The 20028-nt window shown below is 45.0% G+C and overlaps 1 protein-coding gene across 1 annotated transcript; it reads right to left on the bottom strand.

Annotated features, from left to right (window-relative positions):
• Positions 1-3515: 3515 nt before the first annotated feature.
• Positions 3516-18278, bottom strand: LOC146176553 (uncharacterized). The gene is made up of 3 exons (XM_084581010.1): positions 17898-18278; positions 7372-7487; positions 3516-4229 (listed from the first exon to the last, which is right to left on the bottom strand). Exons 1-3 carry the CDS (start codon positions 17965-17967, stop codon positions 4116-4118), a joined length of 300 nt encoding a protein of 99 aa, XP_084437136.1. The 5' UTR covers positions 17968-18278; the 3' UTR covers positions 3516-4115.
• Between the last annotated feature and the right edge of the window lie 1750 nt (positions 18279-20028).

The raw sequence follows: 20028 nt of genomic DNA, 5'->3' as shown, positions 1-20028 counted from the left end.
CTCAGCTACAGAGCCAGTAGCAGGCCCGTGCATTTTCTTTTCCTTCTTCCTACAGCCACAACAACAACAACAACAACAACAACAACAACGCCTCCAGTAGACCCTCGCAAAAGGTGGCGATGCCTCCAGGGAGTGCAGCCGAGCGGTGGAATGAAAAGTGAAGGCTGCGGCGTGCTGCAGAGAGCCCAGAAGAGCGGGGAGAACGTTTTGGCCAAGGAGCGTGCTCGGCATGCGGCTACATATTCGCGTAGTGGCAATCGAGTATCGTTGGCCTGGGGGACGACATGTTCGTTGTGTGTGTCGGTAACACAGTTAGATTAGAGATGAACGAGTCATGCTATTACCTAGTTTTATGCGATGGGAAAACATTGTGCATTCCAAGTTTAAACCGTGTAAAAGCACGTGTAACCAAGGAAAGAAAAGTTTAGCCAAGTGTAACCATGGAAAGCCGAGTTTAGCAATCAATATGCTTCGCATCTGACCAGGCTTAACCAAGCTAAGCCTCAGCCATTTTATTTTTATTATCGAGAGAGGCATGACCTCCATGGAGGCAAAACGAATCCTAAGACATGAGGACTGCAATCCAGGATGGGTGGAACGAAATGGGTGCCGGAAGGCTGGGGGAACAGGGGAAACGAGTTGACTCACAGCGTAGCTCGAGGTTATGTCACACGAGCAGTGAACCAGGTTTGTTTCCCCAATGTCGCGAGAGGTATAGTAATATCGTTTCACATTTCCACTAATCACTTTAATCTGGCACGGAGGATATGTCCCCATCAGTCAAGAAGCTCGAAAAAATGCAGGTGGTAATGTGGCGTCAGCTCCAGATGCGAGCCTTCTTTAGCCTCTTGAACAGGCTTACATGTTATATGTACCCAACACAATACAATCCAACTTGCAAATAATGCGGCGAGATATGCGGAAATGATCACATTCCATGGAGATGCAGAAAGGTGCCGCCAGAGGCGGACATACTACAAGAGCGGTGAGAGGCTACAGTGGCCAGTTCAGACCCGTTGACGCGAGTCCGGGCCACTGAGCGGGCTCACAAGGGCGATGAGAGCCGCGGACTCGAAACCATTTACTATAGCGGCCACATTGGGCTCAATGCTGACAATGAACGTTTACCAATCCAAAAGTGTAGGTGTCCACCGAAAGTGAGACTATACTGCGTCTTTTTTCCCCTTATAAGACCCCTAAGGCCGATATAGTGGGCGGAAGCTCCCGGTCCATCGAGGCTGGGAACATAGCGGCTCTTTGCGTCGGAGGCTGCTTACCACCAGGTTATCTTGCATGTATCTGTTGGGCGCGCCGTCATTGCACTCGCCGCCGCTTCGGTGGCGGCGACGGTTGTTGTTCTCTAATTTGACGGCTGTTTCAAAGCGCATCTTCTTTCTTTCTTTCTTTCTTTCTTTCTTTCTTTCTTTCTTTCTTTCTTTCTTTCTTTCTTTCTTTCTTTCTTTCTTTCTTTCTTTCTTTCTTTCTTTCTTTCTTTCTTTCTTTCTTTCTTTCTTTCTTTCTTTCTTTCTTTCTTTCTTTCTCTTTCTTTCTTTCTTTCTTTCTTTCTTTCTTTCTTTCTTTCTTTCTTTCTTTCTTTCTTTCTTTCTTTCTTTCTAAAAAGGCGGTAGACAAGCTGCGTAATTTGCACCAATCTGCGCCAAATATAGAGCTCTGCCACACGCTGCTAATTTTTCTCACTTCTGCGCTATTTCTGAGTAAAGAATCGCAATAAAGCATCGGCAAGAACGAAGCTGAAACTGAATTTTGCTTTTTTCAGCTTCATATCACTTGACCGCTCGTGTTGCTACATGCATATCCGTCGGCAGACGTTTTTCAGCATGTCCCGGCGATGAATGCATAACAGCATTAATTTCGTTTACAAAGTTAAGAGGTCCGCATATATGGAACTTACCGTGGCATTGGAATGGGATTCATTAAATGCCGGTTTTCAATGATGGAATGTAAACTCCTGCGTTTGAGAAACCGCACTTTGAAAGGATGGCTGCTTTTGTGTTCTCCACAGGAGGTTGGAAGCATGCGACAAGTGTTCGAAATTTCGATTTGTTTGCTGGAATTGCAGCATTCGAAACTAAAGCTGGATGGCTTTGTTCTGAAAGCACAGGTCTAAAAGCACCTGATTCGGATATGACTGCCTCTCCTGGAATAGAACAATATTGCACAATTCTGCTTGCCAAAGCTGAAGGCTCAAAGAACTCATGATGTCAGAAGACAAAATAGTTGGCTTCCATAGCCAGGGGCGAAACGAACAAGAAGGAATGCTGCTACGCCAAAATTTTCCAATCTCTGTCCGTCACAACATCACCTCAATTTGTACGTTTACTTGTTACCTTCTTTCTCTTATAATCGGCAGCCTTTCTCTCCTTTCGTTCTAGGCCGCTTTCTTGGTGGTCTTGGACGGACGTCATCCTCGGAATGGCCGAGGATGTGTTCTGTATAGCGGCTCACACCGCAAAAAGACTGTGTGTTAGCGCTCGCTGAAATGCTACAGCACCGAGGGCCCATAATGGGTTACTAATCCATTATGCTAACCCAGAGTGCTAACTCAGGGTTAGCACTCTAGGTTAGCATAATGGTTTAGTAACCTTAGCACTCGCGGGGAACCAACGCCGGGGCGCTGAGCGGGCGACGCCTGGTGGACACCGTGTAGTTAGGGGCAGCATTCCAGCAGGCATCGCGGAGGAGATAGGTAGTGTAGTTTCTTTCGCGTTATAGCCTGAGCACCCGCGCTTCACCTCTTTCGTTGGGATGCACCACTGAGTGCTATCCTACCAATGCACAGCCTCAAATATTAACGAAGGTGCATGGTCTAAGCTAACTGTATTGAAAAAGCCAAACATCATAGCTACGAGTTTGAATTTCAATGATCTAGTGAAATAATTGAGCTACACAAAATACAAACGCAGTTTGTGTAAATAATTCATTCCGTATATCTCATTACACACAACATTGTTTTGTCAGGCAGTCTATTGATTTGCTCGCTTAAAGGAGTATAGGAAAATAATTTTGATTGCGTGCTTTATTTTACTATTGCTGTTTAAAGAATTGCTACGCACGGACAGCCTTGTATGTCTATACGACCATTGGATATGAAATCCAATTTCTTTCCATTCCTGTTATCGCATTCGGTTTCAATCGACTGATGGGTATCACGTTAAGTTATGTACCACGTGATGGACAAAAATCCGCAGTACTTTCGCTCCTTCGTCACCACAACGCTAAGGCAAGCCTGCTTCAAGAACAGGAATTACGAGTATTGAACCGATTATATCAAAGTATTTGCTTCGCATGGCATAGACTTAGCTTTGACGTTACAGACATTGCTCGGCTGTTGAAGCCGAACCCAGTGAGAAAAATATTCAAATGTAAATTATTAGGCTGCTGTAGTTGAACACGAATTGTATTCAGTATACAGTTTCAGAGGCAGTACAGCTAGCAAAAAAAAAAAAAAAAAAAACAGCTGAAGTTTGGTGTCAATGCTCCTAATATCATCTGGAAGCAAGTAATGCTGTCAAGGGGGCTTATATTTTGGCATTTTTGTTTTCGTTTGTGCATAACTATGTTGAAAATCTGACCTTGCCTGCTCTAAAAGCTGAAACAATCAAGTCAGCCCGCTCAAATTTGGCAAGAGATGAAATATTGCAACGAGGATGACTTTCGTCGGTTGTAAGGTCTCAAATTTTCCCCAAAACTGCTGTTTTTGCCGCTACGAAATGCGAAACTGCTGCTACTAATCTCGGTTTATTCTACAAGAAAGAGTGAACCAAGAGGGGTGCCGGGGGTTCCACCAATTGGTGTGGTACCAGTGCAAAGTTTAGGAGACAGTTGGCAACGCTCTTGGCGTCAAACGATTCCGGAGAGAGAACGAAAGTACGTTATTACCAGGCCAGTTATCTGAAGCAGTCACTTGATTCTCGAGATTCTTTATTCACTGAGTGCGAAACCGTCGCATCATTTCATATTGATTCATATTCTCTCTGGAACCGAAAGTGGTCTTGGAACATTTTCGCACCAGAAGTCGAAATTGCGGCCTGAAAGACTGAATGGCGGAGAGAGAGAAAGCAAGAACCTCTCTCTCTCTCTCTCTTTTTGAACATTTAAATGGCGGTCGACATTCTTGGAACCGGGACAGAGGTGCACGTGCAAACTTGACACCCATTTTCGTCCTGTACAGTGCACTCTTCGTTTTCTTTTGGGACTGGGCATCTTACCTGCAAAAGAAGGATTGCCACAGTGAAATAAAATAGTAAACGCTGTAAAAACTGCTTATTATACAAGAACGCCGCAGGGAATTGTCCCTTTATACACCAATAATATACAGTGCTGAGTTTCTGTTCACTTCAAGTTGACCGTGCTACCATAACGTACAGAGCACTGGCTTACGATTCCAGACATCCGGCGGCCTGTATTAGCCAAAATAATTTGAGTGCCAAAAGACGCTCGGTAATAATGATGGGAATGCCTTGGTTTGGGCCCGACTGCTGCGGCCGTGTGTGGGTGCAGGTAACGGTGAAGCGGATGTCAGTGCACATTAAAGGCCAACTGCAATGAAGTTTTAGTTTGGACACAATGCCTGTTATTGTGATCTTTGAACCTTGAGTCGTAACGAGGTTGAATGCTTTTCAGCAAGGTATAGTTTCGTTGGTACAAACGTTTTAAGAGCTGTATAGCAGACAACGCTTGCGCTTGGCGCCGTGTCGTGGAGCTGAGCAATTTAACGGATATGGCGCATGAACGGAGACTCAGGAAGTGTCCCCAAGCCTGGCCCATGCATTGTGAATGAAGAGTCTTCAGGCGGCGTACATTGCAAATTCGGAGGCTGAAACATGGCTTGCACGTCCTAGATTTGTTAGAGGTGAAGCTTGTGCAATTTCCGCCGCGATTACCGTGCCGGAACGCTGCTTAGCCTTCGGGGGCACGGTGGGGGTGGTAACAACGTTTATTGCCACAAAATGAAAGGAATTATTTCGGGCTGGGGCGAGTCTAGGGTGGCCTCCAGTCGGGGTTGACCTCTTGAGCTCGCGTGACGAGGGCCAGTTGAGTAGTTTTTCTTGGGCTGGCCAACAGCTTGTCCCATTCCTCCGCTGAGGGAGCTCGCGAACGCACGGAGTGCAAGATGTGCTTCAAAGCACAGAGCACACAGGGGAAAAAAATGCTAGTTCGCTCGCATGACTGAAATTCCTTAGATTGGCATTCGTGTCGCTCATAATGCCCGGATATAACGTGTGCCAGCTCGCTGAGGGTTCTACAAATGGCAACAAAACCGAAGAAATGCCGCAACTACTGCCACAGAGGGCCCGATTATGTCCCTGTCTACGTCATTTCTTGGTCTTAGCAATAGGCTAGCTATTTATATTTTCGGTTTGAAAAGCGACTATTTTTGCGAGTGGTTTCTGAATCTCTTTGTCGAATTACGAATGCCATATTTTGCCTTTAGTACTCTCTCTTGACGCACGACTAGAAAACACTTCTTTTCCAGGACGATACATTTATCCGCAGTTGGTCTTTGAAGGTGTAGTCGAAAATATTTACAATCTCTCCAGTACGCCATACTTTTCTCTCTTTCTTCTTTCGCTCCCACTTCCTTTTTTTTTTTTTTTTTTGCAGTGCGGCTCCGGCTCCCACTAGAAAGTACCAGATGATGTGCCTTTTTTTCCATATAAAGCTGTTTACTAGGTCACGGTGGCTCAGGCTATTGCGCCGGAGTGCCCGGGTTCCAATCGCACCGCCAGCGGCTGTTTTTCGTTGGAGGCGAAGCGGAGAGGCGTTCGTGTGCTGCGCGATGTCAGTGGACGTTAAAGATCCCTATGTGGTCGAAATTACTCCGAAGCCCTGCACTACGGCCCCTCTTTCTCTCTTTCCGCTTTCACTCCCACCTACCTTCCTTCCCTTATGGCGCGGTTCAGGTGTCTATAGAAAAAGTGTGACAGCTGGCTGCTACGCCTCCCATTCCCTATAAACAAGTTAGTTTTTATTTTTTGCTTGGTGGCTTGTGCATGACGGCATGGGTGAGATGGTTGTGGGCCATTCCTAGTTTTCACTAAGCGCCCTCAGAATAAGTGGCGGTAAACGGGTCAGAAAAACGAAGATGCTTGCGCTGGGCTCCTGGTATATGAGTATGATGGCCAGTGCGACTTCGGGGTAGGTCATTTATATAGGTAGGATTACGTTGTGGTTTTAATGAAGGAATGCATTTAACAGCTAAATTGCCACCATTGCTAAACCTTCGCCTTCATTTTGTCCGTCCTCATCGCGAAGAAACGACAGTCTCAACTGGGCGGCATGAATTCAGGAACTAGCAAAAAAAAAAAAAAATATATATATATATTCGGACTGATGCCAAATTTTCAAGGGAGGTTCCTATTACTACAGAAAAGTAATGAGCTGTAACGAAACCGGTTAATTGGGGGCTGTAGGAACCAATCCTCGAATTTTTGTACTGCGAGACGGGCATGCATTCCCATTGGTAGAAAAGCGTGTTGGTTGAAGCTGAACAAAGGTGAGCCTAACGAATGGGCGATGTGGACGGGAGGGAACTGCCAACGTTAACGAGTTGAAATCCTAAGTATTGAGCGAGCAATTATATAAAAAGTCATAATTCCAGAGAAAATTTTCACCTTTTGTGAGCGCAAATTATCTTTGTGAGGTGGCAAAAAGTGATTTCTTGATAACGTTTTTTTTTTGTCTCCTTGTAACGTGCAGGGTGTCTCGCTGTGATGCGTTCTTTGTTTGTTGGAAAACAAGCTCTTAGCCTCCATCGCGCGTGTTCTTGGCTACGATCACGTGATCTTGATGTCATCGTGATTGCTTTCTTGGGTGTTTGATTGTTTTTGTGTGTCTTGTTGGCTCGCTCAGTGCATAAAGTATCGATAAGAATGGCCGTGCCAACGATAAAGTGCCCTCGTTTCTTGCATTCTCCACACCTACCGCACACGCGACATGGCACACCATCGGTAAGGAAACGAAATAAACAAATGCTTGCTCGAAGACTCCGTTAACCGGTGATAATTCTATATCATACTGGTTACGTCATCGAACCACGTGGGCGCTAAAAAGCAGCCTAATACAAACAAGACACAATTTTTTTTTTAGTTACTGCCTTTTTAGTGCTGTTCCTTAATTTCGTGTGGGTTGCCTCCACGGAAGAAGGAAATAACTATGGAGATGCTGTTACGTCACATTTTTAGGAGCTGGATGTGAGTCACATAGGTACTTTTCACTAGTATAGAGGCATGGGAACCATTAGTTGAAGTTTTCTGTGTGTGAACTAGTGCCACCTGCCGAGACCGTTATATACCGAACTAGGTTGCAGGACGGACTGTACACAGTGGGAGGCATTGAAAACTGTCTCACTCTGGGACACGATGTCGGTGGCACCGGCTCATGGCACATACAGGAAGGGCATCCGCTGTCGTCGTTCGTCAGCTTGCATTCGCATTTCGGATCAGGAGGTGGGCATGTTGATGGGGCTGGAATAGAACGCACAGGACTTTTCAGACTCGCTGTCTACTTGTAAGTGAAAAAGATGAACTAATTCCTGTGCTAAAAGCCACCTTCAGTTAATGAGCTTCTGAAGGGAGATAAAGTTATCCAGAGTCTGTGCTGGCCAACACAAACGCTTTATAAAGTATAGGAGCGTTGAGGAAATCTTTTATTGGAGTAAGCGTTTGTCATATTTATTTATTTATTTGAAATACCATAAAGAACCAATAGGGCAATACACAGGGGGTGGGGAGGATGTGGAAGCAAATCAGGGTAGAACAAAAACAAGATAATACAGATGGTGTTATGGTGGTTTGTGAGGGAAGTATATAACTAGTCATAGTAATCTTTATACAAAACTAAAAAAAAAAATAGTCGGGCAAGCAGAATTTCAACATAATCAGAGAACTGTAAAAAGAGACAAATGTGCAGCGATTTCAGCAAAAGGGAAAAACATGCACATCGCGCATGACAGACACTACAAAGATAACCATGAATACAGAAACTAAAACCACAATAAAGATGATAAATGAAACATTTGAGATCTTACCGGCTCAGAAACACAGATTACACCGAAAGAATCAAGGAAAGGAAACTCTACACAGGGAACGACAAAACCGCGCAAATTGACTGCGATACGTCTGAAGAAGATGCAATCCTTTTTTAACAGTCGCCGAACTCCTAGCTAGCTATAATCAGAGCTTCGTTTTATTGAGATATAGTACAAGTGTTGTCCTTGAGTTGAAGCTTCGGGCGTTTCTGATAAGCTTTATGCGCGGAACGTCGTCGTTATGTAATAGGTATTCTCGGCAAGCGTAAAATCTATTTGGTTAGCGAAAGAGCTGTAAATGATTTGCAGAAACTGCTACAGCTGGAAGACAGTCTCTTCTGCAACTCATGTAAGCGCGTTCACACCTTCGGTGTATGGCGCTTATCACTTTCTCTTTGCCGCTCTGAAGAATTTTTTTTTTTCATTCAGCGGAGCACAAATTGGAAGAATTTTACGTTATATGCAAATCACACGTAGCAACAGTCTTCATGCTTTATACAAATGAACAAATTAATAACACTTCCCCAAGACGCCTCCTCGCTGAGGCCAGTTTTACTCTCTGCCGAAGGAAATATTTCACTCCTTTGTCAAAATGGCGAGATCGTAAAGAGTAAGATAAAAAATGACGGCTGTGCTAGTTAGTGCATTTGATTAAGGAACTGCAACATAGCAATTAGCGTATAACAGACGAGGGACCACGTTTCACCTATGGGGCTGAAACGTGGAGGCTAACCAAGAGAGTTCTACTTAAGTTGAGGACAACCCAGAGGGCTATGGACCGAAAAATGGTAGGGGTAACATTAAAAGATAGGAAGCGTGCAGAGTGGGTCAGAGAAATAACTCAAGTTACCGACATTCTAGTGGAAATTAAGAAGAAGAAATGGACATGGGCAGCACATGTAGTGCGAAGAGAGGATAACCGATGGTCGCTGAGGGTAACAAACTGGATTCCAAGGGAAGGAAAGCGTAGCAGGGGGCGGCAGAAAGTTAGGTGGGCGGATGAGATTAAGAAGTTCGCAGGGGTCAAGTGGATGCAGCTAGCACAGAACCGGGTTAAGTGGAGAAATATAGGAGAGGCCTTCGCCCTGCAGTGGGTATAATCAGGCTGATGATGATGATGAGACAAGGGACAGCAACTTAAGGCAATGTGCTTTTCCGTCGATTGTGTTCTGTCGCTGTTCATTTTCTGCTACACGCTAGTTGGAGTAAATAGCGGTGAAAGGGAGTTCAGCAGCCGCTTCATCGTTTTTACGCGAGTATCAGTTTCTAAACGGAAGGAGGACCGCTCTTACAGCATGGCTGCGACCCACCGGATGTGCAAGGTGATCTAATCGTGACATGCTGGGACACTGCCTTTTCCCTTGCCCCTTAGGCATCGCCGTGTTAAAAAACCTTAGCATAAACGGTGTTTTGCGAGATTAAAGGCGCGATAATTAAAGGCGCTAGCCGTTGCTGTATGCGTGTACGCAGGAAGACTGGTCAGCTGACAAGAAGGTTCCGTATAAACACAGTTGTAAGTAGAGTTTTTCCTGTCCACTTCTCTTGCACTTGTCTGTTCGAACGCTTTCAAATTTATCATGCTATACAAATTAGCCCAGCTATGAACTTTGTTAAACTAGATGCTCCTTTCTCCAGAAAATTCTACGTTGGCGCTGTCAGCAAAAAAAAAAAAAAAAATCATGGATATGGGCCTCTGACATGAGGTAGACCGCATGACATGGCCGAGATTGCAGGTGCGCTGATAACTAGGGCCTCGCTTTCATGTTTGGGGGGTGAAATCGGAATGTAGCCTTTGGAACATGCCGAGTTCGATACGCTGCCCTTAAGGCCGCACAGGCACGTTCGCACTGCTTGTTTAAAGCGGTACTTTATATGCATGCCGGAAGGTCTACGTGTACTATGACATCTTATGACTGTGCGCTAATCATTATATATGTGTGGGATAAAAAAGGCACAAATGAAAATACTAGTCATTAAGCCAGCATTAAACTCCGTGCACGTGAACGAGAGCCCATAACGGGGGCAAATAACTAGCTAAACGGGAAAGCGTGTTGAGGTCATTAAGACGGTACAAGGGACAGGAGCAGACCTTCGCTTATACTTCACAGAATGCGGCAAGAATTGTTGGCGGCAGAGTGCAGTTTCTGAGCTTCTGGGGAGATGTAACCGTTAGGCGCTGAGCAGCGGGTTGGTGAGGCTGTGAAAACCGCGCATCTTGCTCAGTCCCTACGGCACGGCTATCCGCGCTAGGTCGGAGTGGGAAGATCCTTTTTTTCCTGCTGCTCATCACTGAGTGCACTGCTCAGATTGTAACTGGCGGAATTTAAATTCATAAGGTGGGCCAGGGCCTCGTTCAACGCACTGCTACCTTTTCTGTTATGAATTACTTCGTTCGGAGACTTGAACAGCGTATTCTTATCACGATAACTTATTCCCCAGAAAATCCGGCGTTGACATTGCGAGCGAAAATCACAACCCTGCCCTTTGCAGGTGGTATACTTTGCGGGTGACATGGCCGTGCACTGGTTGTTCGGTGTGTGTTGTGACGTCACTAGGCCTCGTGGTATGGTCGAATTGGCAGGATCTGACAACTCGGGCTTGTCCTTTCAGTGGGAGATGCAAATCGAACCTTTCGGAATCCTTAATTCTTCAATGAATGAATGCACAAATGAATGCACGAATAAATAAATAAATAAATAAATAAATAAATAAATAAATAAATAAATAAATAAATAAATAAATAAATAAATAAATAAATAAATAAATAAATAAATAAATCGAGTCAATCGCGCTGCGACGTATACACGTATACGGCTTGGTTAAAGCGAAGGTGTATATAATAGTCGCGAGGTATTTCCTATAATATAGCAGCTTACGAGTGTGTACTGATATGTATATGTGAGATAATTAATAGATGCACAAATTATAAGAATAAGAATTGGAGAGCAAGAAAATGTACAGCTAGAAGAAGGGACACGGGAGCGCGTGGCTTTCACAATTTGCAAAGCTCTGCCAACAAACAGAAGACGAGAATGGGTGGCACCAGGGGCATGCTGGGAAAGAGTAGCCGACGAAGCATACTTTGCATGCGCCTTTACCGTTAATTCTTATCAGCTGTCGGTGGCAGCGCTTTGGGAGGCGTGGAGGTCACACGCTCGCGTGTTCCTTCTCGTATTGCTTCCAACTGTATGCACGAGCGAATGTAACAGCTGAGCATACGGTTCAGCCCCCAGCTACTTTGTTCTCGGTCACCCGCTACGGGTTGCTGCTGGACCTCTTTCTTTCTTTGCCCCGCCGGGGGGGCGCAGTGGTTAAGGCGCTCGACTACTGTTCCCAAGGACGCGGGATCGAATCCCGACCTCGGCGGCCGCTTTTCGATGGAGGCGAAAAGCAAGGCGCCCGTGTGCTGTGCGATGTCACTGCACGTTAAAGAACCCCAGGTGGTGTAAATTTCCGGAGTCCTCCACTACGGCGTCTCTCATAGCCTGAGTCGCTTTGGGACGTTAAACCCCACAAACCTTTCTTTCTTTCTTTCTTTCTTTCTTTCTTTCTTTCTTTCTTTCTTTCTTTCTTTCTTTCTTTCTTTCTTTCTTTCTTTCTTTCTTTCTTTCTTTCTTTCTTTCTTTCTTTCTTTCTTTCTTTCTTTCTTTCTTTCTTTCTTTCTTTCTTTCTTTCTTTCTTTCTTTCTTTCTTTCTTTCTTTCTTTCTTTCTTTCTTTCTTTCTTTCTTTCTTTCTTTCTTTCTTTCTTTCTTTCTTTCTTTCTTTCGCGCTTCTGCTTTCGGAAAGCCATATTAGGAGCTTTTATCTTTGAGAATAGGTTGCAATATTACTATTTTTAGTAAGAAGGCCAAGTACTGTATTGAAAAGGACTTTCCTAGTGCGTGACAGGCTAACCGAAACGCCACAATGTTATCATATGACGATATGTAAAAAGAACGCACTGCGCAATATAATTGTTACTGTAACCATGCAAGTTATTTTATTTACGTTAAGGGTATCGTCTCCAGTAAATTTGAAGAACATTACGAAATGGTTTACACGTGCGCGCATGGTACAGTTGGACAGTTAAAGACATTTAAAGAAGCGTATCAAACCTATGCCCTTCTTTTTCGTCGTTTTCAGCAGCAAGAAAAACACCAAAAGGTTGGAAGTTGAGCTTATAACTGTAAAACGACTTTATTGTGCTTATTTTATTTTTGTCACTTGACCTTTATGGGTATGAGGATTACAAAATAAATCAGATTTCGTTGCCCTTATATCAGGACACCTGGGTAAATGGCAAAGATCTTGGGGAACTCGGTCGCTTGCCCTTCAATGGCTTGTAATCAACCTGCTGACGTCCCGTCAACATGCAACTTTTGTAGTTTCCCCCCGACGCGATACTGTATACGCCCCTGCAGCCGCCAATATTTTCCCGTTCTTACTAAACCTTCCCCTCTCTCTTTGTTTCCCGCTTCATCGAATACAGCCATGGACACAAGGATAGAGGAGATGACCTACTGACACTTCATAAGCGGCGTTTACATGGACCTGATAGGAGCGGGTTAAGTTGAGTTATCAGGTCGAAAACCGTTTGTAGGGTTTACGCAAACGCTGTCGGGTTGGGTCGAGAAGTCGAGGGATCGAGTCGAGCTAACGCCGGCGCGGGGTGTGGGTTGACTGGACTCGACCCCGCTACAGGAAGCATGTAAACGCTGTTGGGTTGATTCGGGGCACAGTGGGAGAGGAGAACAGTACGGAAAACGCTAGAGATGCGCGGGGGAAAAAACCGGAATCGGGTGCCGTCTGCTAGTTCTTCATCTCGATTCTAGGGTGCCACCGTAATCGCCGCTCGTCCAGAGCCGGTTCTGCGCTCATCGGGTCGGGTTCATGTAAACTCCGTAGGGTCGAGTCCATTCAACTCAACTCGACTCGCATCGTCGGGTCCATGTAAACGGGGTTATAGTGTGCTTAACGTTCCAAGATGACACATGAGTTGTGAAGAATGCCGTATTGGAGGCATCCGGACTCATTTTGATCGCCAGAAGCTATTGGCATGCACTGAGATAGACGGGTGCATTTCATTTTGCGTTCGTGGAAATGTTGTTCCCGCCTCCATGAGGGAGCCCGCGAACTCGGTCTCGCCAGTTTAATGTACTAAGAATTACGCCAATGTGTAGAAAATAGTCTGTTTGCAATCTGCTGCGCCTAAAGAAGATCGAAGTCGTCATGACATCTATTTCCCATGCTGCTTCCTTGAACACGCGGTTGTGAAGTCATTATTTCTATTAGCGAGAAGGCTGTTTGAAAGCAGTATTGACTATTTGTTTACGTTATTTTGATGAAAAGCGCACGAGAAACTTGATATAGAATAAGAGACTTGGTCTACACTTTATATATAGATCTGTGCACTTTCTGTGGTGTCTTTGGTATATAAGCGACCGTATTAATATTTAACGATGCTTTCGCACACCTGCACTCCAAACACTCCTTCTCCCTTCGTTTTTACTTGACTTCACTGCACATTGCTGGAGGCCTAGAAGATGGGGGAGTGAATAGGTGACGTTGACGGGTAGCTGGAGCTGGCGGAGTAAAGTTAGTGTTCAAGAACTCATAAATTAAACTATTAGCAAACAAGCGGGTTTAAGGGTAATCCAAAGGACCAGCTGAGACGCATGAGGAATATGCGGCTTCAGACGAGTGGGATGGCTATATAAGTACAGCACATTAACGTGCCATTCTAGTGTAGCAGACGACTATATCACCGAGAGTAATCTGTAATTTTTCAGTGACTTCAGCATCCCTATCCAGCTTAGCAAACGCGTATGCTTATGCGAAGAATTGTAATAAATGACATTTTGAGGAAGTACTAAGTGCGTTTAAATGTAATGCATAGTTTCGAACATTTTCTTTCCTTTTCAAAAACAACGAATTTTGTTCATGCTAGAAGCTGGTTTGGCATTCTCAGGTAATTAATGGCAGTCCTATGCACTTAAAGAAATATGCACGAAAGTTGGTAACAAAATGGATTCGTTAAAACACTGTAAGAAATGCTGAAATCAAATTCCAGTCTTGAATCGGATTCGTTGGAAGTGCTCGGGCATGTGGTAAATGATGGAAAACACAGATAAGACGCCATTTTATGCAGACACGACGATCCGAGCTTGAAAGAATTCATGGTTACTAGCCTGGTGCGAATTCACGCTTGAAACCCTGCATGTGTTAGGTCCAGAGTGTGTTATGTTTGTGACATGCCTCAGTGACCCGTAGTCGCACGGGAAATGAAGGATAGAAAAGTTGAGGGTGCGAACACAAAGAAAACAAAGCTACGAAAACGACAGCATCTCAGCAAGTCCACTTCGCAGTTCACGGAACACAAACAATTGTGACGGCAGACGCAACTTCACTGTAGTTTTTGCAAACAGGTCCTCAAAAATGACGTGATGAACCAAGCGCTCGTCTGTAAACTTCCGGGAGTTCTCTGCTTCTTTTTTTCCGGTGGCGGTTAGGTTACGTTACCACCTAGGAGAATCACCAAATATGTTCTGTTACATGGGGTTAACAATCTAGGATGATGGGGGTATGCGGAAAGCCATTTGAGACCGCCGGGGTTCTTTAACGTGCACGGGGATTTCACAGTATACACTGCCGCTTTGCGCTTCGCCTCTATCGAAACGTTGCCGGCTCGGTCGGGATCGAATCCTCGCCCTTGGTTTCAGCAGTCGAGCATCCCGTAAACACTAAGCCACCGCGGTGGGGCAACCTGAACACGTGAACCAGCTGACAGGGGGTGGTATACGGTGCTGACTTGAGACGTGAAAGTGAATTACGGTTGACACTAACCATTTGCTAGCGAAAGTCAGTCGTAAGTGTCCGAAACAGTGCACATGCAACTTCCTAAAATGTGCGTTAGCAGAATTTATGAAGCAAGTGTAGTGTTTGAAAACACAGTACCGGTATAGAAACAAGTGGTGCGTGTCCAAGACATATGCGGCATATTGTGTTCAGCGAATGTGCAAGGGCTCCTCAAATGCACGAGTATATCACACGTGTATGTGTTACTTTGAGGTTTTATGGTGCGTGTTCCTGCGATTGTGCTGGCATGGGAGAGCGAGTTCTTTGCAATTGTGATGGTGTTGAAGACATGTGCGGCATGTTGCGTTTCACGAGTTAAAGTGAAACCTCATGGTACTAGACATCTTCACCCTTCATTCACACCCTAACTTTCCTTTAACTTCCTCTTCCTCCATTTCACAGAGTGTAATAGCAGGCCAGGGTCGCTTTACCGCCGGCGTACCTCTCCACCTTCCTTATCATTAAAGTACTCTCTCTCTCTCTCTCTCTCTCTCTCTCTCCTGAATCGCTCTTGCTAGAGCGTTGTAGTCTGTCACGGCGGAAACGCATCGCGCAGTTAAATTTATGGATGGACCCTGAATCGGGTATGCGAATAAAAGGAAGAATAACGGTGAGTGAGCGAATGTATACGTCACTTTAGGGAGAGTGGACCCTAGACCTAAATGGAGAAGATGATATGAAACGGTAGGTTAGGGATAGTAAAAATAATTTTTTCACTCCACTATGAATCCGGAGAGAGAAGCTGCCCAGTTTGGATCGTCTTGGAATCTGAGCAAATATTCTGCAATCGCCGGTCATGGAACACCATATGGCTATAGACTGAGGAGAGCGAATTAAACAAAGCTGTGCAGAAAGTGTACTTGTCTAGCATTGTTCTTGAAGTAGAGGCGAAAGCAGCGTGCTCTGTTATATTCGGATTGAAGCGGGCACTAAGATGGCGTTTGGCTCATTAATTGCGCTCTTGGCTACTAAAACCAGCAAGAATAACATGATTAAGAAGGAGGCACAATACATTGAAGGAGTATTATGATTTCGTTTTTGTTTTTTTTAATCAAGAAGCACACGAAATGCTGAAAACTGGAAAATAAATGAATAATGAAAAAAACATAAGGAATAAAAGCATGAAAAGGCGAAATTAATGCGCGGTAAAAAAAAAAATTATGGAAGAGGAAGTGAGCACACATGAACGCAAAGACGTTGAAGAATGTCTGTGAAGATGAAGTGATCTAGATAATGTAATTCTCTATAGAAAATTTCATTGTGCCTTTGTGCTTTTGAGTTGGGTCCCCCCACATTAGCTATCCCTTGGGATTCGATGCTCATCGTGTGTGTGTGTGTGCCGCGATAACTTCATAATTTGCGTCGACTCGAAATGTAAAAGCTTGTTCTCTACAAGTACGAAGTACCAAAAACGTTCTCGGCACTATCCAAGCTCGCACTGCCGCGGTGTCGATTTGCAGAATTATATGGCGGACGCGCTAAGAAGGATCGTTAGCCCTTAATAGTGGTATAGAAAATACCGCTTGGGAACTGGGAACATACGTTGGCTAAACAGGACGCTTCATAAATAATCTTACATGAAAGCACGAATCGTCAACTAAAAAATGATAAAAGCAGAAAATTGTTTCCAAATATCTGAAACTGCAAGAACCGGCCACGGCTACTGGCGATATTCTTGTGAAGAGCGGGGACAACGTATAGGCTGCGAAGTTTTGGAAGCATTCCTTGCGGTTGTCCATTAATGCATAAGTGCTGAAAAACGAAGAGTTCTACGAGGCAATAACCTCACACAATCTCATCTAATCACATAGACTCTCATACGGGTCACGTCATTGTCATAAAATATCTTCCATAATTTATGTTAATGTACAAGTAACTATGAGATCTTATGCAATTATATATGCGACTTGTATGTGATTTCTTACGTGAATTGAGTGAGACTGTGAGAAAATGTGAGGTTATTGCCTCATACAATTTTCTCAGTAAGGTGACACTACTTTGGCGATGTATCAAAATCAGACAGCGTTCTGTTAAAATATTCTTTCGTAGGGAGTGCTAGAGGAGCGATTTTTGTATACTTCCTGTACGTTTTTGAAAAATACAAAACAAATCAAAAGCTCATCGACATGTATTTCTAGCCTAACTTGTGTCCATTTAAAGTGGTGCTTCCTGTAAATGGCCACAGTGAAGAAAAACAACCATTAAGGAGCTGATTCTATTATCATGACAAATTCTACGTCGGGTAAACGAGAAGGTACCTAGCGTATTCCCGCATACAGCAGGAAAAGCTGTTATGCACTGGTAAAATGAAGGGATGAAGGAAGGGTTTAAGAAGGAAGAGAAAAATTGGTACGTATGCTATGGAATACATTCGGGATATGGAGTGTATGACTCCTGCAAACTTGTTGGTTGCGCAAGTGATAGCATGACATTACAGACGGAAATTTGCAGACCTGCCTATGTAATTGAAAACGTCACCATTCTTAGTGGCTCATAATTATGCAAAGCTCTACAGCAGGACAACCGCTGTCCTGGCCTGACAAAATCTCACTTTGATTGTAGTTAGAAGTTACATGCAGCTACGGCACTGTCATAACACTTCTTTCGATAATATGCTAAAGCAATGCTAGGAATAACGAAGGTTGTGAGGTCTGGCTGACCTTTAGGTTGTGTATTTCAAACCACCAGGTTGCCTTAGCGGCTAACAAGCGTTCCTTGCTTACAAATTCACGCTTTCGCTAAGAAGTTTTACGATGTGATCCTTACTGCTCGCATCGTTTTATTTTCTGCCAGGAGGTAGTTGGGCACTCCGCTACGAAGATGTCGACTCCGGGACCAAACCTGTATTAATATGCTATGAAATTTTGCCTGAGCTTAACTGTTGTAAGTGCATCGGTTGTATGTATATTCGGCGCAATCGACCAAAGGCGAGATGTAGACTTTGCATTGCGGGAACTATTTGACAGAGGTGTCACCAGGCTTTTTTACGAAGGATAATTCTTCAGGACTCACCCTCCTTTTCAGCAGTTGCTCGCGTGACTGCGCAGATTACGAGGAGCACGAATCCAGCGGCGATGGTCATGTTCTTCAGGCTTGAAACCCTTCAAGATCCACTGGCAAACAACTAAGACTCCCCTTGTAAGCAAAGACGATAATAAACTCACGGACCAACACTCCCTTTTCAACGACCTATACAAGAAGCAGCTCTTTCTCTAGTTCCAGAGACAAACCACGGTTTGATTGAGCGCGAGTCTCGAACCTAGTGAGCGTACTGCAAGAACAGTCAGCGCGTTTGTTTTGACGGTTACGTCGCCCAACGGGCGTGTTTTTCTCAGTCCCGCATTGAGTAGGCGGCGCACACTGACACGCCACCCGGGCAGGAAGTGAGCTGCTGTGGGATGGAACACTTCCTCCCTTCATTGCGAGGACCTTCTCGTTTTGCTGCGGCGTGACACGCGCGATGCTTTCACTTTACGCGGCCATGCGTGAAGGTCCCGGATGTCGCTATGCGTCGCGAGGAACGTCGCAGCGTGGAGTGTGGCAGATTACGGAGGCGGCGGGACCAAACAGCAGGATCATCACCATGCGGTGGCGTCACCACGAGAGGATATCGCCTCCTGCATGACTGTCGTTCGCAACCGTCGCGTGGTTAAGCGGATTCTTTCGTGACTGAGCCCAGCTTACCGTGACACTATGCGCCACCGGGAGACCATGCCGTGCAAACGCGATGGAATCTGCCTAAGTTCAGCTATGCGGTCTCGGCTGGATGATTCTTGCGATGGCGGTATTTGGACACTCTTTCATTGTCTGCGTTGCGTGCCGATGTATTGCGAGACGGCAACGTGATTTCACTAAAAACACGTGTAACGAGCTCCTGAATCACTGCTCGCTTACTGGCGACCACAGCATGACGCCATCTTTGTACCGGAGGGCAACATGTATAGGTACATGCGTAGGAGGAGACCGACAGTATTCTAGCGATGACATCTTACTGAGGAAGTGGAAGAGAGGTTTCACGGTGCATGTTTGGTAGTTAGATGCTCGCCCAATGCACAATAAATGATATGGACTTTAGAATATGTATTTTTTGATTTAAAATAATTCTGCCATTCATCACAACATGGATTTCGCGAAATCATGTCATGCGACACTCAGCTGAATATTTGTCTTCATAGCTGATTATTTGTCTTCATTCACATCAGTTTCGGTTTCAGAACTGTTTACCACATGTTCGAAAGTTGGCTATAACTTTTGAACTAAATAAGATACGAACATGATTCTTGCTGCAAAACATTTTTAAATGTTCGGGAATGTTTGAAATTTAAAAAAAGAAAAAATGTCATTTTTACAAAAAAAACGCCTTTTCAAAGGTGGCGACATACCTTAACGTCCCAAAGCAACGCAGGCTATGAGGGACACCGTAGGGGAGGGCGCTGAAAATTTAGACCAGCTGGGGCTCTTTAACGTGCACTGACATCGCGCAGCACACGGACGCCTTGCTTATCGCTTCCATTGAAAAGCGGCCGCGTATGTGGACATATGTAAAGCCAGCGTGGTTATCGAGAAAGAACGACAACCAACACCCACACTGCATGGCATGTTATATAGTCATATCTTAATGAATGCTTAGAAGTTTCCTTGTTAGTCTACTTGACATGCTGCTCCTGACGTTGAAGAAAGGGGAAACGAAGTTCAAGTAAACATAACACTCGCAAACAAATAGGCTTTTCAGAGTGCGTGTCAAACCCATGTCCGGGAGGTACATTAGTAGGGCTATTGTGCCATGCGCAGCCGAAGCCGCATCACATTAGGGGCCAAGGACATAAGGTGCCGTCGTATGGAGTCCTAAATCAGTTTGTGGTACTTTTGCGGCTTGTGATAAATTTCTGGCAGCAGCAGACGAAGTGGTCACATTTCGGTTCGTTGGTTGGTGGAGGTTTAACGTCCCAAAGCGACTCAGGCTATGAGGGACGCCGTAGTGGAGGATTCCGGAAATTTTGACCACCTGGAGTTCTTTAACGCGCACTGACATCGCACAGCACATGGGCGCCTTGCTTTTGGCCTCCGCCGAAAAGCGGCCGCAGAGGCCAGGATTCGATCCCGCGTTCTTGGGAACAGTAGTCAAGCGCCGTAACCACTGCGC

This window comes from Amblyomma maculatum, chromosome 10 (assembly GCF_055883805.1).
Source record: "Amblyomma maculatum isolate TAMU_Amacu chromosome 10, ASM5588380v1, whole genome shotgun sequence".
In the NCBI taxonomy this organism is placed as follows: domain Eukaryota; kingdom Metazoa; phylum Arthropoda; class Arachnida; order Ixodida; family Ixodidae; genus Amblyomma; species Amblyomma maculatum.
Note: the sequence above shows the minus strand (reverse complement) of the source record. Positions and strands in the feature narration are given on the sequence as shown.

Bases quoted from the DNA above. Each gene is read 5' to 3' on its own strand.
- LOC146176553 (XM_084581010.1), bottom strand. From the start codon at position 17,967: ATGACCATCGCCGCTGGATTCGTGCTCCTCGTAATCTGCGCAGTCACG. The intron at 7,488-17,897 runs GTGAGTCCTGAA...GTTCTATTCCAG, and splicing joins AGCAACTGCTGAAAAGGAGG to CCCCATCAACATGCCCACCT. The intron at 4,230-7,371 runs GTGAGACAGTTT...CTTCTTTTGCAG, and splicing joins CACCGACATCGTGTCCCAGA to GTAAGATGCCCAGTCCCAAA.